Source organism: Micropterus dolomieu, linkage group LG03, assembly GCF_021292245.1.
Source record: "Micropterus dolomieu isolate WLL.071019.BEF.003 ecotype Adirondacks linkage group LG03, ASM2129224v1, whole genome shotgun sequence".
NCBI lineage: Eukaryota > Metazoa > Chordata > Actinopteri > Centrarchiformes > Centrarchidae > Micropterus > Micropterus dolomieu.
Genome location: NC_060152.1, coordinates 8,348,624 through 8,371,893, shown reverse-complemented (window position 1 = coordinate 8,371,893; position 23,270 = coordinate 8,348,624). Strand labels below are relative to the sequence as shown.

Genomic DNA, 23,270 nt, shown 5'->3' with positions numbered 1-23,270 from the left:
AATACCCTACCACGAATAACAATAATAATGTATAAGCTTATCATATTTGTTTTTAATGTAAAAAGTACAAAGTAGCATAGAAGAGAAATACACACATAGCCTAAAATACATGTATGTAAAAATTAAGTAGTAAGTGTAGGCCTACTTAATTACATTCTATCACTGACAACATAAGCTTACAATGCAAGTTATCTCTGCAGCAACACTTCTTTAGCCTACTTCTCTAGGCTACTATGTGTGGAAATGTGAAATTAAAGGATTGTATTCTTTTTTTAAACGCTATTTTTCACGTGTTTATGGTTTGTCATTGGGTGGAAAAGTGAACATAGGGTATTACAATACTGTGATGTTGCTGTATTCCTCAAAATGTGTAGCCTAAATGTATAATGTGTCCTAAAAACAGTCAGCAGGAAACAACACACAGCCGGTGTTATAGGCAGCCTATAGATAACTCATATATGGTGAGAAAAGAGGTGGATTCAAATCTCTGCAGGTAGCCTATACATCTGTTCTGCCGAATAATACATCCATCTCTTTCAGATCAAATTTTTTGCTGAATCTCAAGGAATGGTACGTCTGCTCAGAGTACTAAAATATTGATGACTCTAAACATTCATAAAATATATACTTAGAATCATTGATCACCATTGATGAACCCCATAAAGAATATTATAGCCTATCTTTCTTTTTTTTTTAAGTACTGTGAGAACTCGGCACAAGTTGTTGTTTTTCAGATAACCGCACGGGGGCAGAAAGCGCTGCAGGCTCTGATGCAGCTCTGCTCTTCGGTAATTTGAAATGACGTATTTCCGCTTTCGACGTCAGCGTGCGTTAAACTAGATTAGCACAACATGGATTGATAATTTCTTATTTGTGTGGTGTTTTTCTGGAGAAATAAAGCCACAAATACATGTCTAAGCATCTACGGAGGGATGTTCGTATCCATTAAGTGTCCTTGAGAGACAGCTGAAGTTAACACCTCATTTGTAGCTGAAGTTAGCTGAGTTAGCTAACTCACAGCCTGCTACTTCTAGCATAACAACAACGTTGTTTGAGCATTTTTATAAGCGGTAAGTGAAGTTCATGAGGGTTTTATGTCTCAACGAAAGTATAGGAGCGCCTTTCTTTACAATGCTCAATCGGAATTAAGAAATGTAAGATTACAAAAAAAGTAGTCCACGAAATTACTTTGCGTATCACATGTTAATCTGGCAGAATGTAAAGTTAACTGCCAAAGAGTATTAACGTTATATATTAACAACCAAGTTTGTATAGTAACTTAATGTGTCGCCTTTTTACTTTCCAGGATGTGACCCAACTTTATTGACCAACTAACTGTTCTCAATAGCTCTTAGTATTCACACAGTGCAGATGAAACAGTTGAAGTATGACACCGATATATGTAACGTTGCAGGGTTGTAGTAGTACGAGAGTTCATGGTATGGCGGGGCAGCTTGTACTGTACTCTGGTTGTACACAACAGCGTGGGTGACTGTAGTCTGGCTGTGATTCCCAGGTCGAGAAAACGAAGCAACGTCTCTCATTCAGATAACGTATTTATTTCCAATGTATTCATTTTGTAATTTATCATAAAATGCAGCAACTCAATATATGCAAGGCATTAAATACAAATATTACTAAATATTGTACTGTATATAGCTTTTGAATGTTTCTTATTTTTTCATGTCTTTATTTATTAATTTCAAGTAGTTCTTTAATGTGTTTCCCTTCTTGGGCTGGGCGATATGGCCAAAAATATTATCATGAATTTTTTTCCCACGTCATTTGATATTGATTATTATTACAACAAATGTCTAATTGTTATTTCTTTTAAGTTTAAAGGCAAAGAAACTAGATGGTTAATTGTAAATTAAATTAAGTTATTCTTTATGGTCATAACATGATAAACACTTGCCAGTCTGTGGATCTGAGGTAGAACATTCAAAACAAATATGATGAAATATTTTTTAAACAAATATGCATAAGTAAAATTAAGTGAAATCTTTTTCAGTCCCTTTTCCTCAACAAAATAAATATCTTAATAGATTAGTGCTAATTCTTTCTTGATTCAGATTAATTAAATCAAACATTTATTGAACAGTTTTTATATTGTTATTGAGGAAAATTATATCGCATTCATTATTTTTATTGTTTTTTTGCCAAGCACTATTTCCTACTTAGTTTCTTTCTTTTCTCTAGAAATGTTGAAAAGACCAACCAAAGTGATCAGGTCCTGAAGTAATGTCTCCTCATCTCTTACATAGTCTGTAGAAAATGCAAAAGAAAATAACGTATTATGCAATAATAATATGACACAGATGGGAACAGTATATGAGAAGCTTTAACCAGTTTTAATATCAACAATTTTTTTTCATTAAACAATAAATCATCAGTTTTTAAAAACTGAAACCAACTCTATGTTAACTCACAAGCTTGCAAAAAGTTTGGTTGTCGCCTGCATTTCTGCAACGACATGGCTTAAATCTAAAAAATCTAAACCTGTATTGCTGATAATCATGTTTTGTGTTATGACTGCTCCCTCAATAGGCGCCATGGCCAATCTAGAGCAGTGGGTGAATGACCGTCTCCATGACATCCTCGGGTTAAGTGACCGATATGTGTCTCAATTCATGATCGGCACTGCACGGAAAGCATCGAGTTCTCAAGACTTTGTGACTCGTCTCGAGCAGACAGGCACGATTGACATTGACCAGAGTGTGATTGCCTTTGCGGAAGAGCTCTTTGACAAGGTATATTCGTAAAATTTGTCTTTCCTTGTGAAAACTTGCCACAACATATTTACATAAACTTTAAATCATACATCTAACAGTACAGTTGTAACGTTTTAAGTTTTTGGTGGGAATGACACCCTTAACAATCTTTTACATCTGTGTGTTATAGATTCCTCGTAAGCAGGTTATTGAGAAACCGTCCCGTGCGATAGAGAGGGAAGCCATTGAAATGGACAGGAAGAATCGGACGTACACGTTACTGGAGGACAGCGACAGCGATGGAGACGCAGTGAAGGAGAAGCAGAAAGGGAAAAAGAAAAGCAAAGACAAGGACAGAGGAAACAAGAGGAAGCACATCAGACAGAAGAAAGTGAGCGAGTCGTCCAGTGAGGAGGAAACACCTAAAAGGTAGTCCAAATATTTTGCACTTGCTTTATTTTGCTTGCTTGGTTTTTGCTTACCATTTGTTGTTTGTTTCATATTGTTCCATGAAATAACGTTTGTGTATTGTGCTAATAGTAGAGCATGACAGGCTGTCTCATAGCATTTGCTGATAACAGTTATAGCTGAATGATTTTCCAATTTATTTTGAGTTTATCATATTTGTAAATGCTGTTTCGGTTGCAGTTATATCTTGTTCTGTGTACCAGTTTTTGCACGGTGGGTGGTCATATTCAAACAGTGTTGAAAATTGGGACAATTACAGCCACCCTTTTCATGCAGTCTCCCCGATAATGAAACAGTCAGTTAAAATAGGAGCAGAACTTCCGCAGAAAAAAACCCAAAACTTTCCACCAAACAAGAAAACACGAGAGGTGACAAAGAAAACAATCATACAGAAAAATGATGGTTATTATTTGTTAGAAGTACTAAAGTAGGGGTTTTCATGCTGCAGCGCAGCATACTGTCATACCATATCTGGAATGTGGGCTTAAATATCTTTTGTACTTGTTTGGAGAAAATATCAGATTTGTGATTTAAATTGAATAATTGTTGGGGGTTTTTGTGCACTGTGTGCTGTGGAGTTTGAAACCTCTCTAACATTTTTCTGTTGTTTGCCAGTTCCACCACACATAGAAAGGAATTGTATTTTTGCATATGAAAAGACCAGACATGTTAAAAGCCATAATATGAGTACCATGTACCATAGCTGGTCATGTAAAATCTGAGAGTAATCCCAGAGAAAAGAGTAGCAACCTGTAAATAATCATCATCACAGTACCACTCAGTTAACCTTTGGTACTTTTAATAATTTGGTGCTTGATTGATTAAGGCAGCGATTGGGAGAACAGAAGGAGAGATAGTCAACCAAGTGTGGAAGCGCTGAATCATTCTTTATTGGTCACCAGAGTCTTAAACTTGTAATAAAAACTTTTTTCTAATATCAGGGGTAATTCAGGCCAAAGGGAACCGATGTCTGCCAAGAATGAAGAGGAGGAAGAGGAAGAGTGGGAGAAAGAAGAGAGAGAACGACAGCAGGACATTGATGAGAGAGATGCTTTTGCAGAGCGAGTGAAGCAGAAAGACAAAGACAAGACCCGCAACATAACAGAGAGGACTGACAAAAAGGTGGGAGACCAGGCAACTACAACACCTTTTTTTAAGAATGAGCCATTATGTCAAGAAGTTAAACACCTTTGCCTTTTGTTTGTTTTTCTGCAGGCTTATGAGGAAGCTCAAAAGAGGCTGAAGATGGCTGAAGATGATCAGAAGAACATGGTAGGTGCTCAAAGTTGGGAGACAAGTTTCGGTTTGTGCTTAATCATACCATGTGTGTCAGAATATGTTTGGGGGTGGGGGGATACAGTAAAAATCAGTTTCCAGAGTTCTAACTGTGTTTTTACGTTATGTTCCTTTTCTAGGTGCCAGAGTTGAGGAAGCGCTCTCGCTGGGAGTATCTAAAGAAGAGAGAGGAAGAGAAGCTGGAGGACCTAGAGGCAGAGATCAAAGACGACGAGTACCTTTTTTCCACTGAAGAGCTGACGGAGAGGGAGAAAAAGGAGTTGGAATACAAACGCACACTTCGGGACCTGGCTAAAGATTACAAAAAGGCCGGTGCCAAGGAACAGGAGGAGAGGAAGAACAGATACTATATGCCAGAAGAGAAGAGAAGCAAAGTAGGAACAATGGATGTCACACACTGACACAATATGTAGAGACAGTCTCCTACTAAAGTGTGCATAGGTTCAGTTGTTCAACTTGTTCCCCTCCTTCTACCCGCTGACCAGGAGGTGCCCCAGAAGGACCTGGAGCTGGAGGAAACTCCTATGGAGCTGGGTGGAGAGCAAGGCCGCTGGGAAGAGGAGAGGCTGAAGACGGCCTCCCTCAGCTTCGGTGCCAAGAGGGAGCGAGAGCAAGGGATGAGGCAGGAGCAGGAGAAGTACCAGCTGATCCTCGAGGAGGATGAGATGATAGACTTTGTCAGCACTGCCATCACCATGAAAGGAACTCGGGCGGAAAAGGTGGGGTTCATGTGGTACCCTCTACTTTTTTATTATTAATATTTGTATCTCAAATTTCTTTTAACTTTGTTAATGATGAAAACCTGATGAAACACTTTGACTAGTATTTATTGAGTCTAGGGATGCAACGATTACAGATTTTGTTGGTACGATTATTGTCAGAGAAACAATCACGGGTTCACGATTATTACAATTATTATGCATTAATTAATTTCACAACACTAGTAATGACTTAAGTTGATTTTTAATATTTAATTACATTAACAATTATATTTCTATAATATGTAAGTATTATTAATATAAGAGGAATATTAACTTCTATCCACCAGGGGAAATTGTTATAAAGGAGGGGAATAAACTGTACTGTTAATGTCATCAACTCTGATCCATACATATGTTTTAGTGAAAATGAGAGAAAGAAATTGAGTGCAATGTTAACTGAAATGCAGTTAATTGGTAGCCTATAGTCCTGAAAGTCTATAAGCTCCTGATGTATGTTAAGCTGATGATACACCGGGCAATTTTTTGAGCAATGTTGCTGGGCAATCTTGCTGGTGGCAAGTCCAACTATGTTTCGAACGGATAGCGGCGGGGTGGGGCGGGTGACGGAGTGGTGACAGAAGGGGATTATGGTAGTAATCTTTACTCATGACCAGTGACAGCAACATTGCCCAGCACCATTGCTCTAAAAGTTGCTCCATGTATCATCAGCTTTAGTGTCTTACACCTGGCAACATTTTCTCAACACAGACCGAAGGATGTAACGATAAATGTTCTGTGACTGAAGGTCTTGAGAGAACTACGTTCTGTCTTCCATAAAGGCCCTTTCAGAAAGGAAGCAATTTGCACCGCGTGGAAGCTGTTCAGCGCAAAAGTATATCCATATGTCTTGTCAATACGTCTTGGAGCATCTCCTTCCCGCTTCTCATTGCAGACCACAGTGGAAAAAGATAATCTGGTCAAAGAAATTTGTGAAATTTGCTTTGTGTTCTGACCTTAATGTGTTTAGGATCAGGAGACCCCGGCTCTGTCTCAGGCGGAGCTTAACAAACAGTCCATGCAGGAAGTCCGACGCAGCCTGCCCATCTTCCCCTACAGAGAGGACCTGCTTGCTGCCATCCAAGAGCACCAGATCCTGGTCATTGAGGGGGAGACGGGCTCCGGAAAGACCACCCAGATCCCACAGTACCTCTTGGAAGATGTGAGTGCAGAATCTAAGAATAGCATTATACACTCACATATTAAACATGTTATACTCACTATGGAACATTGAGCAGTCTAACAAAAGTCCAACAAAAGACAACAGAATTTGCTGCAGGAGAGCATGACTGCATTGTAACAAAAGTAAAGGTTAAAAAGCTTCACATTTTTCTTAAATTTTCCGGCCCCCATTATTTTCAATTCATTTTTAATTAAATAGCGTCGATTTATAACAGAAGTTATCTCATTGCACTTTTCAGATAGAGCAGGTCTAGACTGTACTCCTTTTAATTTACAGAACTTCTTAGGCTCTACAGATTAACCTTACACAGACACTCTTTTCTCATAATCTTTACTTGATCCTTTTGTAATTGTGATCATCGGTTGACATCAAGAAGTCAATGTGGCTTAAACCAACATGTGGAACTGACTCATACAAACTAAAGATGTGGGTGGGGGGCTTTGTCTGAGGGGAGGCCTGCAGTCCCAGACTTTGAAAACCTCTGTTTTAGTACATTTTAAATTTTGTAACCTTTGGACAAAGCCAGGCTACCAGTTTCCTCCCTTTTATCAGTCTTTATGCTAAGGTAAGCTAACAAGCTGCTGGCTGTAGCTGCATATTTACCGTATAGACATGAGAGTGGTATTGATTTTCTTATCTAAACTCTTGGCAAGAAAGCGAATAAGTGTTTCCCAAAGTGTCTATTCCTTTGACTTTCACTGTAGCTCCTTAAGACTATTGCCTATTATTTATGGATTTTCCTGAGTAACCAGGACAATGAGTCTCTGGAAAGACGTTCTGCTGTTGGATATTTGGGAAAAAAATCAATTTGTCCCCATTGTACAAGCATGGTGGCAGCAGTCTCAAAACCTCTGCAATTAAAACTAAAATGATCTGCACAACAAGATGACGCTAGTTGGGGAACTGTATGAAAATAATCTATCTTTCTCTCTCAGGGCTACACTGAAGGAGGCATGAAGATTGGATGTACACAGCCTCGCAGAGTTGCAGCTATGTCAGTAGCAGCAAGAGTGGCACAGGAAATGAGCGTTAAGCTTGGGAATGAGGTGAGTTGGACAAATTATCATACAGATCCCATTTCATATTTACCTTATTACAAACAGTTTTATTTATTGGGACTAAAGGATGCAATGTAAGAATGAATTCTGTATTACACTGCATCATGGTTTTGTATACCACTACTGGCTAGTATTAAACATCTTTTTTTTAGCATTCTTTATTTATTAAGTATTGTTGACTGTTTCTTAAAACCATTTGAAGTGGTTGAAAATTCTTGAATCAGTATTTTCAGATTAACTTTATTGCTTCATCCAGGTGGGTTACAGTATTCGTTTTGAGGACTGCACATCAGAGAGAACAGTGCTCAAGTACATGACAGATGGCATGCTGCTCAGAGAGTTTCTCACAGAGCCAGACCTAGCCAGCTACAGGTAATGCAAAGAAGGGAAACACTAAAAGCTGAGTAGCTCTTTAACCTGTTATTAAGCAGGTAATACACAGGTATAAGATGATTTCTTTATGTTTTCATTTGATCATTCATTTTTTCAGACAGAAATTCATTAAATTTTCTTGAAAAATTAGTGGCTTTCTACTTTTTCCCACATTTATGTGTTCCTGATCACACTTTACAAGTTCAACTTTCAATTTGGTTAAGTTGTCTTTGAATTATCAGGTACCATATTTATTTTATTAAGACTTCTACTGCCTGACACCCTAATGTCTCATGCCATTTGTCATTTGTATACTCCTCTTTGCAGTTTCACATTTCAGATGAATATGTTCATGTACATTTATTGAACTCCTGTAGGTATTACCTGTTCAATCGGCCCCTATACCCATTCTCTCTCTCCCTCCAGTGTGATCATCATAGATGAGGCCCATGAGCGAACCCTCCACACAGACATCCTGTTTGGTCTGATTAAGGACATCGCCAGGTTCAGACCGGACCTGAAGGTGCTAGTGGCCAGCGCCACTCTGGACACAGAGCGCTTCTCCTGCTTCTTTGATGATGCCCCTGTCTTCAGGATCCCCGGCAGGAGGTTCCCCGTCGATATCTTCTACACTAAAGTAGGAACTTGCTTGCTATTTGAATGCTTAATAAAGGGTCTCAGGTTCAAGTGAGTGTAGACGACCCCTGTCCCAAAAATCTAACTCTACTGTTGATGTACATATTTGTATGTTGTGTTGTCAAGGCTCCAGAGGCAGACTACCTGGAAGCTTGTGTGGTGTCGGTGCTACAGATCCATGTCACCCAGCCTCCGGGAGACATTCTGGTTTTCCTCACTGGACAGGTATTGATTGTTTATATCAACCATGGCATGTTCAAGATTTATGTCAAAGTTTTGGACACAATTGTAATGGGAGATTGTTGGTCTCCTTATTTTGTGCAATACGATAGGATTTTGGATGGGATCACTTAAAGATAATTTTGTACAGCTCATAATTTCTTAGCATGTATGTTGGAGACAAGCGTTTACCTTGTAATTACATTTAAGAAGTGGGTATAACCACAATGTTGTCTAAGGGTGCTTTAGCTCCTGACCTGTTTGATTCGGTTCAAAACAACTCTGGTGCGTTCACCATTCAAGTTCACTTTGTTTAGGCTGAGGGGTAAGTTGCCTAACAAATACATTTGTGCAAATCATTTGGTTACCATGGTAGCATGGAGTGTTCCTGATCAATCAAAGAGGAGTTTTGTGCTTTCATCCTACTTTGTGTATTTTGACAGTTGCTCATTAAGCATAGCATCTTTTACCATACTGTTACGCTAAATAATTTCTCTCTTTCGGCACTTGCGCCATGTAACACCAAAACTGTTCAACTGCTGAGTTACCTGTCAATCCTTAAGCTTTATTTACCGCTCAGTGTTTATATACATATTTTATGTTTAAAAAGCCAGTAGAATCAGGATCATCTTTATTGGTCAAGTATGTGTACACGTACAAGAAATTTGACTGCAGTTTCTAGTTGCTGTCAATGTACCTACACACAGTTCAAAGAACATTGTCTAGGAAGATAAAAAATTTACATTAAAACAAGGACAACAAAGCTGAACGAAGATAAGTAAACATATAACCACTATGTAGCCCTTCAAGTAAGCGAAAGAATAGATGCCTATTGTTGCCTATTTTTAAAGGCAACAAGGAACAACAACATACAGTGTCTACAAATGCAACAGTGTGTCTTTTTTTTACTGAACTACAGGTGTGAAAGCGGCCCAAGTAACCTTGTTTTCTTCAACAGTATTCCCTGAAGGATATTGCGACAGGGGTAAATGTATCCGTGTGTGATGGCTGACTCTTTAACCTCTTGTCTTTGTGTGTCTTGCAGGAGGAGATCGAAGCATGTTGCGAGATGCTCCAAGAGAGATGCAGGCGCCTTGGATCGAAGATAGCAGAGCTGCTGGTCCTTCCTATCTACGCCAACCTGCCGTCTGACATGCAGGCAAAGATCTTCAACCCTACTCCACCCGGAGCCCGTAAGGTGAGATGATGTCTTATTTGTGTGCAGAATACATGAGAAACTGTTATTGTTTCCTAATACAATTGCCCTGGATGTAGTAGGTCACTGTAGGATTAATGTTTCAACTTGGCAGACACAAAATGCGCAGTGTAGACTATGACTACAACTTTATTTCTTGAGCAATATAAATGAAGACAACAGCTTGCTGCTATCTATTTACTGTATCAGTTATGTATAAAGCAAGAGCCTTCTCATATTTAAACAGATTAAATGTCCATGCACCAACAGAGGCTGCTGTAGTACAATGAGATTAGTAGAGCGGATTCGTATTTGTTTTTAACACTATTGAACGGAATAAAGCCTTGTTTTGATCTTTTGGTGTATTTCTTCCCATTGTTCAACTGCTTGATTTAATCTGCATTCTACTTTGGACAGTGCTTCCTCACTTTAACTCTTGGCACCGTGATCTCTGTCTGTCAATCCCAGGTGGTGGTGGCTACCAATATAGCAGAAACCTCTCTGACCATAGATGGCATCATCTACGTCATTGACCCAGGCTTCTGCAAACAGAAGAGTTACAATGCCCGCACCGGCATGGAGTCACTCATCGTCACGCCCTGTTCACGGGTAACTGCTCACTGTTTTTCTTAATGTTTAACAAGCTGGGTGCCAGCGTTGACGTGAAGTAATTTTATCCAGGAGTGGAGAAATCGCATGTTTTCAAAACGCCAATATTCAAAAACTCTGGCACAATCACTGACATTTTATTGGTGCAGTCGATGAGGCAGCTATTACTGTTAAACTATATGTGTGAATTGTTAGTGGCTGAATTGATTTATAAATGTTTTGCCAACTCGTGCTGTGTGTTTGTTTCACTTTTCAGGCTTCTGCCAACCAGAGAGCAGGCCGTGCAGGTAGAGTTGCTGCTGGGAAATGTTTCAGGCTTTACACAGCCTGGGCATTTAAACATGAGATGGAGGAAACGACTGTGCCTGAGATTCAGAGGACCAACTTGGGAAATGTAGTCCTGCTGCTGAAGAGTCTTGGTGAGGGGATGAAGCGCTCTTGGGTGGGATATTAAAATGATGATATTTCATACACTTAAGTCATTAAGTTGGAGCACATTAAATCACTGTTTGGTGGCCGTGACTGTGCAGTAAGCTAATAGTTTTTGCTTCCAGGAATCAATGACCTGATTCACTTTGACTTCATGGACCCACCTCCTCATGAGACTTTGGTCTTAGCGCTGGAGCAGCTCTATGCCCTGGGAGCACTGAACCACATGGGAGAGCTCACCAAGGTACAAACTCAGGGCCTGCATTCATCAAACTACACTTTATTCTTTTTTTACTTTAGCAGTTATAATTGATGTTTTTATAATAACAACGTATCAAATGACAATGTGAAAACATTGTGGAAGAGGTTGTTTGTACTGATTATGTACTGAATTATCATCTGAATCTGCAAAATGTCCCCAGTTTTATAAATAGCTTGATAGATTGATAAAAATACAACAATAAAATAAAAGACAGTTTATTTCATGTTTAAGACTTACAATGCTTTACAGTCTTAACATTTTGGTGGGATCGCACTGCCATGAAGACTCCTCTGAAAGAGTGAGTGAGAGTGTGTTTCAGCAAATTTTTTAGCTGTCCAGCCCACAACTTTATTGTTTACGTTCACTCTCACTGCTCTCATAGCATCGTTTCCAGCCACTGCCGGCAGCTGTTTCCAGCCAACAAAGACTAAAAACCCCACTGTACACTACCAGTTAGCGACACTGATGAACACAGTGGAGCATGCAGCAACATGAATGAAGTCAGTCATTTGTTTAACACCTGTTTCTTCTTTTTTGTCTGGGATCAGCTGGGTCGCAGGATGGCTGAGCTACCGGTGGACCCCATGCTGAGCAAGATGATACTGGCCTCTGAGCAGTAAGTCTCTAGTGTTATATTAGCACGAGCCCTTCAAATATATGTCCGTATTACAGGATGCATCACCTACTGTAATAATACTGTAGCATAAGATGTATTGAATCAGTTGGAGACATTGGTTTTCTTGCGTATACCAAACTCATCCAGGATGGTGTTTGTCCAGTTCTTGATTATGCAGCTGGGGTTTGAGGTCAAAGAAGCATAGAGGAGTGAAACTATTCTTAATCGAGCTGTCCAATACGGGTTGATAGATCAATTCTTCAAGCAGGAGAAGATTGATAACTTATCTATATAGTAGAGGGTGAATCACAAGGTCAAACATGCCTGGCCTAACGAGATCTGGAGTAAACCAAAAAGGTGTATTTGTGCTCAGATTTGAGCTGATATACAGTACTTCCTCTTAATATTGACACGGGTCAGTATGCTGCTTTGGAAGCAGCAAGTCAAGTCTGTCCAGTATCTGAGCTGGGAGAAATACAAAATTAATATAATTAAATTTTTTCACTGCCCTCTCCTCTTTTGTGTGATGATATAAAGGATACAAATGTGTTGCTCATATAGACCTTCAAATTGTCAACTTATTTAGTGAATGGCAACTTTCTCAGCATAGCTCTTGCTTCATAGCTCTTTCTCTGCATTTTTGTAGATTTCCTTTGTATTATTTCCCTCTCTGTCTGCTTCCAGGTACAAGTGTTCAGAAGAAGTGTTGACGATAGCGGCCATGTTGTCAGTAAACAACTCTATTTTTTACCGGCCCAAAGACAAGGTGGTTCATGCTGACAACGCCAGGATGAACTTTGTGGTGCCAGGGGGAGACCACCTGGTGCTTCTCAATGTCTACACACAGGTATAAACACAACAGCTAGAGTTAAAGATACCCTGAGTTACCAATCGATTCACAGTTCAGTTTACAGTTCCCAACCTCTTTGATTTGTGACCCCTTAAAACGAAGCTATAGCATCTCGCGTCACAGGTTGTAAGTTTACAAATTGAGACTGTCAACCAAAGAGTGATTAAAACCACCCGCCCTTCCTACAAATTGAACGGCTGACCCAATGATGGTGCTACCAAATTTCAGTCCATCCAAAACTTGTTGAGACATATGTCAATCCGCTGGTGGCGCTAGAGGAAAAGACAGAGGATCACCAAAGTCAGTATGATTGATCCTCAGGGGACAATGAATGTCTGGGCAAAATTTAATCTAATCCATCAGGAGTCCAGATATTTCACTCTGAACCAAAATGGTTCACCGACTGACCAACATTGCCATCCTTAGAGGAAAGACAAAACCGCTTTCCTCTCCTGTCATGCATCAAACCCTCTGATTTATCTTACGACCCCTTGTGGGGTCCAGACCCCCAGGCTGGGTACCACTTTTTCACAGCTATGACCGGCAGACAGCTATTTCCTGGATCCCAGGTGTCGTACTAACTGCAGTCATGATGTCTGTCTCCCTCAGTGGTTGGAGAGCGGTTACTCCACACAGTGGTGCTATGAGAATTTCATCCAGTTCCGCTCCATGAGAAGAGCCCGAGACGTCAGGGAGCAGCTGGAGGGTCTGATGGATCGTATTGAGGTAGAGGTTGTAAGTTCCCATGGAGACAGCTTGCCAATTCGCAAGGTTAGTGATACTGAGAAATTCACCCAGAGTTTTAGCACAGTTTCCTGATGAAAACATGGAATCTGAAAGTTGGTTCCTGATATTAATAGAGTGGAAATGTTATACTGTACAAGTATGTGTTTGTGGCTCCATGTGAACTTGGGTATTTGGTTTGTCTAAGTCTGATGGGCTATGAAGTCATAGCAACTACAAATACAAGAATAGAAAGCAGAAGTAAGAACACTGAAGAGCTAAACCTGCGGCAGACAAGACCCACAGAAAAATACCATTTTCTAAATAAAATAAACACAGCTTGCATTCAGTATTTGCTTCTTTTTGAAAATGTTGTTCAACCACAGGTGTAACAGTGGGTTCAAGATAAACAACTTAAGAGATAAGTGGCAAGTGTTTGAAACTTGACCCAGTAGAGGGCATGAAATACATGGAAGCCCTCAAGGTGCTTAATTTAGCATTTTTTGGAATAGCCTGCTCCTGCTCAAGAACACTTCAGGTGAATGGATGCTTAACCAGGCTCTAGATAAAGTATACAGTTCTGCGAATTTGAAAGTCTAAGAAAATGAAAGAGGAAACCTCAGATCCTCACTGAACGGAGGCTGTGTGATAATTCTTCCCATATCACGGTCTACGTGTGTTGTGAGCACACCCATAAACCACTTGAGATAGCGGCAAGGGCATTTGTTTTATTAGTTGGGTTACAGCTTTTTCATCACTTGATGCCTTTGTCTGTGTCAAAACTGCAGCCAAAAAGCAATCCCATTACTTATTTTCTTATTATGAATTAATGTTCAGTAAATAATTGACAATAAATGTCCTATAATATTTACTTATAAAGTGGCTTTAGTAGCATTATGTGAATTCCTTGTTGTAAACCGGGGGGGAGTGAATTAGTCATTTGAAGATGTTTATTATATTTTAATGTGAAATGACAGACATTTGTAGATTTACTTTTCCCATGGCATGACTAGTGTGTGACAGATGCTGTCTGTCAGTATTAATTCTGTCCATTCTAGCGTTAGTTTTGTGAACACACCCAACACCACTTGGCCTCGATTACAGAAGGTGTGAACAGTCTGTGTGCATCTGTGACAACAAGAAAAGCAGGTCTGGATGTTGATGTTTGGAATGGTACCTGTTGGCAAATCCTTCATAAAATCTACCCTCAGTTTAAAACTTCTGACTAGTTATATTCTCAGGAGTCAATGCTGATATTTAAATTACAGTGTGAATTATCTGATTTCCCTGCTTTAATTGTAGTTTCCTTGAGTAATACACTGATTTCTACCAGCACCACATTAGAAAATACAATATATTATTTCTGCATTGTCATAGTGATGAAAGCTGAAAACACTTTTTTCCTTAGTCTCTCCAGTTAATACAAAATGCTGCTGCACGTATACTAACTAGAACTAGCAGGAGAGATCACATCAGCCCTGTTTTAGTAACTTTGCAAAGGCTCCCGGTAAAATTGAGAATTGATTTTAAAATACTTCTTCTTACATACAAAGCCCTTAATGGTCAGGAACAATCTTATTTAAATAACTCCTTATACCATACTGCCCCACTAGAACACTGCTAACACTCCCAAAATGCAGGGCTACTTGTAGAGCCTAGGTTCTCTAGACGTAGAATGGGAGCCAGAGCACCTTAGCTGTGGAATCAGACCCCTGTTTGGGTTTGGGAATTAACCAACATTTCCATATTTAAGAGTAGGCTAAAAACCTTTCTTTTCAGTAAAGCTAGTAGTTAGGGATGGTGTTTCTTTATTTTGTGTCGAGGCTTATAGTTGGGGCTAGGGTGTTTTATGAATTTTAAATGATTTATTTTATTTATTATTAGTTTTATAATTATGTATTGTTTTTTTAATATGTGTATCTTGTTATGTGTTCTCAGCCTTTTTATCCAATTCTGCGATCTTTATGTGTCTGTTTTGCACTGGGACCACGCAGCTGGTGATTTTACACTTTAAATAAATTTGACTTGACTTGAGTTGGCCTTGAGTTGGTCATTAAGAGAGGAGAATTTGGAAATGCGTGGTTTCCACGGGACAGTAAAATATGCAGTACATAATGGACTGAAAACAAGCGAGTTACAGCATGTTAGTGCAATCTCTCTTTTAAAAAAGTTATATCTCATTTATATGTCATTATATTGCATTTACAACCAAACTGAACTTCCACAGTGTCTAATTTATACAAAGCTCTGAGTGGCTGATTGATGCTATATAATGTGCAGCATGCAGGAGAAGAGGTCCATCTTAGAATTCTTCTTGTTCCTGTGAACTTAACTTGACTGAGTTCTCCTCCAAATAGTTTCCACTTACGGCTTATTAATCAATTTCTTTGGTTTAGTAATTACTTCACACAAATTTCCACATCAATATATGTATATGATATGTACATATTCTCTTATTATCATATTGCTCTTTATTCTTACAATGATCTTTCTGTCACTACTTGAGGTCTTCTATAGCTATTAATCACCCACACCCTGTCCCATCTCCTAGGCGGTGACTGCTGGATATTTTTATCACACGGCACGACTGAGCAAAGGTGGCTACAAGACGGTGAAGCACCAGCAGACAGTCTACGTCCACCCCAACAGCTCTCTGTTCGAGGAGCAGCCTCGCTGGCTCATCTATCACGAGCTTGTCTTCACCACCAAGGAGTTCATGAGACAGGTCTGCCTGCTCGGGATGTGATACTGTTTACTTTTAAAGAGTCTAAATCTCTGCAAATATTTGCAGCGTTAGCAGTCGTAGTCTGTTTTTCAGCAGCTAGTCTGCTGATGTGGAAGACTCGTTAAACAGAAAAACTATTGTTTAAAGTGTAAATAACATAATCACACATTTCAGTCCAGTATGAAGGTCTCAGAATTACTGCTTGTGAGAATAAGACAGCACACTAATGAGGAAGTATGACGAGTGTTCCTGTAAAATGTTTTAACTGTATCCCTCCCTGTATGTTGACACATTGATTACCATCTCTCTTCCGGCAGGTGATTGAGATAGAGAGCGGCTGGCTGCTTGAAGTGGCTCCTCACTACTACAAGAGCAAAGAGCTGGAGGACAGCAGCAGTAAGAAAATGCCCCGCAAGCAGGGTAAAACAAAAGAGGAGCTGGGCTGAAGAGAAGACCTAGGCTCCAGGGGACAGATGGCCAAAATAAACATTCCCTTCCTCTCTCAGGGCAGGCTAAAAGTAGAAAAAGGACTGAAAGTTTGGAAATTGCGTAATAATAAAGAGGAAAGGTGTGGAAAAGTACATAAACAGCTTCATGGTTCCAACCTGTTTTCACATGTGAAATTGTTTTGTGCTGTAGCTTGATATGGCAGTTTTGAGTTTGGACCACATTAGCCTGAACACATGACACATGGAGCAGAGAGACGGGTCAAGTGAGAAGTGGATCACAAACTTACTGATTTAATCATAAATCAGCCGTGTCAGCTGGGCCATAAGAGAACATTAATGTACTTGGATTGGAGTTTCATTGCATCAGTGCAGACTCACTGGGTGGGTTTTTCAGCTCATTAATAAACATGAGACTGTTGGTTTGTTTTTCAGGTGCTTTCTGATGACTTTCCCTAAATAAATAGGCTTTGTGAAATCATGCATTTGCAAGTGTAAAATGTGCAAATTGACTATAACTGAGACTGATATCCAAATAATCTTTTTAATTAAAATTTGAGGCTCCTGGTTTATTTTCATTTTTTTATGACAATAAAGTTTTACAACCACTTGTTTTTGTCATTTGGTTTGTAGCTCAATAATTATTTAGCACATTATTTACTATCTGTAAAGATCTACTCATTTCTTTCTGGTTTTGATTTCACCTGGATGTTCACTCTAGTTCAACAAGTTATATTTAGATGTATTTGGATAGCCTCCTAACTTCTCGTCATGCTCGTTTAGTTTTACAACAAAGGGACTGTGAGTTTGTTGACTTTAGAAATATTTGATAAAAAACGTATCTGTGCATAAAAAAGCAGATGTACCCAGATACAGATGTGTCGTCTTTTTTTTTTTTAGTTTGGAATACCTCCACTATTTTAATTAGCAAATAAACTTTTAGCAACAAAGCTTTTGTGTTGTTTGATGACATTGTATTGTTAAACACTGTGGTCTCAGTCAGGGTGTATTCTCAGATACTCAAAAAAGCTCAGATGAAAAGGAGTAACCAGTGAGAAAACATAGCTGATCTTGTGTGGGTGGTAAACTCAGCGGTGAAGGTATTACAGGTATGAGGTGCTTATACATGCAATGTTGACAGAACTGTACCCGTCTGTCTGTTTATGCATTGACAGTGTTATTTTTTTCTCACCATTTCATAATTCACATTACACATACATATCATTCCATATTGTCATACCTTCATGCCACTGACATCATATGTGATAGTGAATACTTTCTTGAACAACAACAGCTGACAGATATTTCTTTGATTCTTAGTAGAATTTATTAATCAATTCAGCTGTGATCAGTGGCAGAGCTGCCTCTGAGTGAAACTATGATACCAGATTGATATGTGTTCTGCTGTGTGTGCAGACAGACATGAGATTTATCCATATATCCCACAGACGGTAAAAAGCACTGACTCACTACTCCTGGACTAACTGGTTTGACGAGAGGAGAGGAAAAGCGATTGGGGTGGGAGGTGGAGGCAGACAGGAGGAGGGTTCAGAGGAGGCAGTGCTGTGTTAGTATTAGAAAACAAGATATGACAGGAAGGATAACAGAAGAGGAGGACGCGGACTGCAGACAGACCAAAGAAGTTCCAGAGTAAAGTTTTTAGTTGTTTTGTTAGTAACCTAATGAAGTTTGGTGATGTTAAGGATAAAAGGATTATTGTACTTACATCATTTTGTGGTTTCGGCGTGATTCAACATTCATCTACCTCAGCAGGTCAGTGCGTGTGTGTACAAATTATCTCTGCTGCTCTTGGCTGCCAAACTTGCAAATTGTACACTTATAACTAAACCTTTACTTAAGCAATTTCTACACTTGAAGGAACTCTGCTGCTGCACTGTTTATTGTGTGCCTCCGATGGCTTAAAAACTATGAGTTAATGGCTGACTATGTAAAATGGAATGTTTGCTATGAAATTTCAAAACAACGAAGCTGTGTCACACACCGATGCCACCCTTGATTTAGTTTTATTTAACAGGTCTCAGCCCACTAAGACAGCAAGATCATACAAATTTCCATTACGTCAAAAATATTTGAAGCAGTTCTGCAGTTCTCACATTAGCAGATAATTTCTGTGCAGGAAAGCCTATTAAACAAATACAGGAAGTCAATATCAAGGCACAATCATCACATGAAAGTTTATTAGGCTTAAATGAAAAAAAAACACATAGCATTTTAATACAATAGAGATGTTAGATAGCAAGAGATTAGAAATTATTGCTTCATCATCATGAAACAGCAGTGGTGACTGTGCAGGTAAACTCCAACAGTCTGTTTCCTGTTCTGCTACTTTCTGGGAGCCAGTGAACCCATCTCATCTTTTATTTTCCACAGCTCCTGTTGAAAACTTGTGAAAAAGGATCCCAGCTGGCACTCTAACATCATCCGTCCAACATGAGCGAAGACGGGGAGAGACGCAGGCCCGAAGGGAGCCAGGGCCATGGAGCCAGACAGACCCCCAATGTCAAGCCGAAACTCAGCCAGATAGGGACAAACAGAAAGGAGGACCAGCAGAAGAAGGAGAAGCCTGCAAAAGTGAGGAGATCAAAGAGTACAGACTCAGAGAGGGGCAGGAGGAGGGAACAAGACAGGCACCAGGGAGAGAGGAGGCAACGGGGGAGGAGTGAAGAGGGCCGGGGGAGTGACAGGAAAGACAGAGGGAGCGACCGGAGAAAGGTGAAGTCCCCTGTAGATGATGTGGAGGACACTGAGTGCGCTGTGTGTTTCTGCACCTACGATAACGTCTTCAAGACCCCAAAGCTGCTGGCGTGCGGACACACCTTTTGCCTGGAGTGCCTTGCTCGTATCAACGTGACCTCTCCTGAGCTCAAGACCCTGTCCTGCCCTGTATGTCGTAAGCTGACCGAGCTCCCCCACGGCAGGGACCTGCCCCGCCTGGGAAACAATCAGGACATCATAGGCAAACTCCCACAAGACATGCAGAGGGCACTGTCCATCCGCTTTAAGCGTAGTAAGGGAAAACTTCTCCTTAAGAACCCTCCTCCTAATAACCTGACCAAGCCTAATGTCTTCACTCTGCCCAAAAGGAGTCAGGATGCCCAGGTGACAGCTGGTGGTGACCTTCACTTGAGTGCAATGGAGCAGGGAATAGTCCCAGCCACAGTGGTAAACGTTGGCAGGCCTCCAAACAGGGTCAGAGGTCACCTATGTAATTTGTTCCACTCAAACCAGTGCTACTACGCCGCAGTGGCGTCCATCATCACCATTACTGTGGCACTCATGCTGGTGGGGATTCTGGCCTTTGTGATCGTACCAAATGTGGTGATTCACAGACCAATGAACCAAACGTCACCGCATCCCCAAGGTGAATACGGCAGCGCTGAGACCCCTTAAAGGGGGCCGGGGATGGACGGGCAGTAGCAATGAAACAAAAGTGGAGATCGAGAATATCACACAAAACTTGTTACGATTCTCAGTGATCTTTTTACCTCCCTTTTCCTCTTGGTGAGCAATGGTGAAGGACAAACTAAGCACTGGGACACTTTCAAGCTGGTTCGGATGCCAAATGGGGAGAACAAGGAGAGCAACATTTTTAAAACAAAGGACACACAGGCTCCAAGTTGCACATATGGAAACAGGGGAAACTTGTATGTTTGGATTCTTCTCTTAATGTGTTTGTGATTACTGTGAAAGCCAGAAATAGTGTGTATGTAAAGTAACTGTTCATAATGATTAACAAGCTGCAAAAGCTGAAATGCACTAAACTCTGTGAAGAGTATCTTTTGATTGGATCAGGTTGATTTCTATAGCTAGTTCAGGGTTTCTAGTTCTTAAAAATTGTGTTTATAGACCAACCCATTGTACATAGCCATTAACAATTTATATATGTGTAAAATATTTTCTCTTTTCCCTCTAAAGAATGGACGTTTCCCCCATAACATCAACAAATAAAGCATTACTTGAGACATTCAAAGATCATTGCTCAGTATTTCCAAAACACATGATGAGAATACCTATACCTATAAACTAATTTGAAAAGTCTACTTGCTTTAACCTGTCCAGAGTTCTTAATATTTGCCAGATTACAGTATAGTAGGAGCGTCCTGTCCATTTTCTGCACAGGTGTCCTCTGAGTCAGAACAGGTCTGTTGCCTATTTCCTTTCAAAAACCTGCATGGCTTCTTTAGACACTCGATACCCTCTAGTGGTGTTAGCAGACCAGTTAACAGGGTGGCTTGAATATTATGAAGACTGGTGCAATGCAACTGGGGACCTGTGACAGTTCAATTTGTACACATATGTGTGTCAGTAAATTCTAAGTCACAGAGAAAAATACCTTAGGAGTAGCAAACTTTTTATGTAAAATACATTAATCTCCAAAGTAACTCCAGCTGTCAGATAAATGAAGTGGTATGCATTATTTCTCTCATGCTGAGGCTGACTCCTGTGTCGGGCTTTGAGCAGAGCAAATGGTGGCTGCAGTTTTCTGAGTCTCTCAGCTCCCTCCGACTTAGCCCAGTGCCAGCTTCGGAGGGTAGGCCGACTATGACTGGGAGGAAGGCTGCTGTGTATTTGAAGAGAAAGACCCAGCTTACCTGCTGGTGACCATTAGGCCTATCCCCCAGACCATTTGCTCGTTCTTTTTGACTCAGCCCCCAAGAGAATGAAGGCTTCTCCAGCTGCCCTCCAAAAATCCCGCCAGAGAATTCAGCGCAGGACTCCATGACCAGCCTGACGTGAAACATCTAAGTGTGACTGTCCCCAAAATAGTACATCTTTGCCTCCATGACTGGGCGGCCCCGCTGACCGCTAGAGCCCCATTTTATGGGCCATTTTCCACTGTGGAGGTCTAGTACTGGTACAGAGGAGAGCCCTCCATCGAGGACGAGGTCAAGTACAGCCTCATCCCCTCTGGCCGGGCAGAGGCAGACCATCACTCCCGTCCAAGAAGGACAGGGTGATGGCCAGCCTCCTTAATTGCTACTACTGAATTGTCCCCAGCAATAATTTTGATCAAAACAATTAAATATAACAGTTTTCTGTCTGCATTTAGTCAGTGTTTTAGGTACAAATGGTTACCAGCTCTTGTTCACTACTCGAAAGTCGAAAGCAATTTTAAGTTAAAAAATTATGTCCTCACTACTCATATGCCTCACAGAGGTTTGATCCGCTGCCTACCTTTTTCAGACCCTCAGCAACCTGTTTTCTAAAAAACAACAATACAAATCTAGTGAGTTATTGAGATCATCAGGGGGAAAGTGAGAAATATAAAAAATGCTATTATATTGTAGGCTAATTTATTTTCATGCATCTCAGTCAGTAGCTTATTTGGCAGCAGCACAGCTTCGCTCAGTCTCCACCGAGCAAACGCAGGCAGGATTAAGTTACTATGCTTATGGGGACGCTCTGAGTCTCTGTCCTCTGAAACTTTGCATCAACCCAGGATGAGAACAAGCAGACAATAAAAAAGGAAAACAGGGTTCAAGTTTTGCAGTAATAAGATAGTTTCCACCACCCCTCCTGCTGGGAGAAGTTTTTATTGTCCCCACCAACTGTTACATGAAATATCTGCCCTTGGCGAGGAGACTAGAGTGGAGGAAGAGAATATCACAAAAAACTTGTTATGATTCTCAGTAATCCTTTTGCCTCCTTTTTCTCTTTGTGAGTAATGGTGAAGGACAAATAAGCACTGGAACACATTCAAGCTGGTTCAAATGCAAAATGGGGAAATGAAGAAAAACAAGGAGAGCAACATTTTTAAAACAAAGGACACACAGGCTCCAAGTTGCACATAAAGAAACAGGGAAACGTGTATTTTTGGATTCTTCTCTTAATATGTTTGTGATTACTGTGAAAGCCAGAAATAGTGTGTATGTAAAGTGACTTTTCATAATGATTAATAAGCTGTAAATGCTGAAATGCATTAAACTCTGTTAAGAGAATCTTTTGATTGGATCAGGTTGATTTACATAGCCAGTTCAGGGTTTCTAGTTCTTACAAATTGTGTTTTTAGACCAATCCATTGTACATAGCCAGTAGTAGTAGTTGATTTATACATTTGTAAAATATTTTCTCTTTTCTGTAATGAGAATGGACTTTATTTTCCATACCATCATCAAATAAAGCACTATTTGAGACATTGAAATGTCCTTGCTCAGTATTTCCAAAACACATGATGACAATAATATTTCTATAAACTAATTTGGATTTTGTTTAAAATTTAAATTTAAAATGATGGTCAGCTTGCTTTAACCCGTCCTGAGTTCTTAATATATGCCTGATTACAGAGTAGCTGGGGCATCCTGTTAATGTTTATGACACGTGTCCTCTTAAAAAAACAGGTCTGTTGCCTAATTCCTTTCAGAAACCTGCATGGTGTCTTTATACAACCTGTACTTTCTAGTACTGTAAACAGGCCTGTAAACAAGGTGGCTTGAAAACTTTAAAGGTATCATTGAGAAAAATAGTAGTCAGACTTGTATGTAGGTGACATAAAGGGGGAAAGCAGACAGTGGACCAAACCACAATGGACTCACAGTGTTGTTGCCCCTTTTGCGTTTGTATTGTTTTACTACTTACACAATTATTTTAATGTGTCATTATAATATTTAATATAATTTTTTTTTTCAACCCCCAGATGGGGTAGATCCTGAACCCCTGACCCCCTTGCGATTTCTGCCTATGGGTGGGGGATAA

The 23,270-nt window shown here is 40.1% G+C and overlaps 2 protein-coding genes across 2 annotated transcripts; both read left to right on the top strand.

Moving 5' to 3' along the window:
• Positions 1-814: 814 nt before the first annotated feature.
• dhx16 (DEAH (Asp-Glu-Ala-His) box polypeptide 16) lies at positions 815-17,427 on the top strand. The gene is made up of 21 exons (XM_046044704.1): positions 815-1,070; positions 2,548-2,750; positions 2,902-3,140; positions 4,121-4,301; positions 4,395-4,451; positions 4,595-4,849; positions 4,961-5,194; positions 6,204-6,395; positions 7,352-7,462; positions 7,731-7,846; positions 8,273-8,483; positions 8,609-8,707; positions 9,747-9,899; positions 10,365-10,505; positions 10,762-10,924; positions 11,060-11,178; positions 11,745-11,812; positions 12,497-12,659; positions 13,272-13,433; positions 15,937-16,110; positions 16,428-17,427. Exons 2-21 carry the CDS (start codon positions 2,553-2,555, stop codon positions 16,554-16,556), a joined length of 3,165 nt encoding a protein of 1,054 aa, XP_045900660.1. The 5' UTR covers positions 815-1,070; positions 2,548-2,552; the 3' UTR covers positions 16,557-17,427.
• Positions 17,428-19,007: 1,580 nt separating this feature from the next.
• On the top strand, positions 19,008-20,071 carry rnf183 (ring finger protein 183). Its single transcript, XM_046044492.1, has one exon. The coding sequence runs from the start codon at positions 19,008-19,010 to the stop codon at positions 19,965-19,967; it is 960 nt and encodes a 319-aa protein (XP_045900448.1). The 3' UTR covers positions 19,968-20,071.
• The last annotated feature ends 3,199 nt before the right edge of the window (positions 20,072-23,270 follow it).

What these genes read in the sequence shown, in the direction of transcription:
- dhx16 (XM_046044704.1), top strand. Translation starts at nt 2,553, where the DNA reads ATGGCCAATCTAGAGCAGTGGGTGAATGACCGTCTCCATGACATCCTC. An exon ending in AAGATGATCAGAAGAACATG is followed by an intron (nt 4,452 to 4,594) that starts GTAGGTGCTCAA and finishes TTCCTTTTCTAG; the next exon opens with GTGCCAGAGTTGAGGAAGCG. An exon ending in TTCTCAATGTCTACACACAG is followed by an intron (nt 12,660 to 13,271) that starts GTATAAACACAA and finishes TGTCTCCCTCAG; the next exon opens with TGGTTGGAGAGCGGTTACTC.
- rnf183 (XM_046044492.1), top strand. Translation starts at nt 19,008, where the DNA reads ATGAGCGAAGACGGGGAGAGACGCAGGCCCGAAGGGAGCCAGGGCCAT.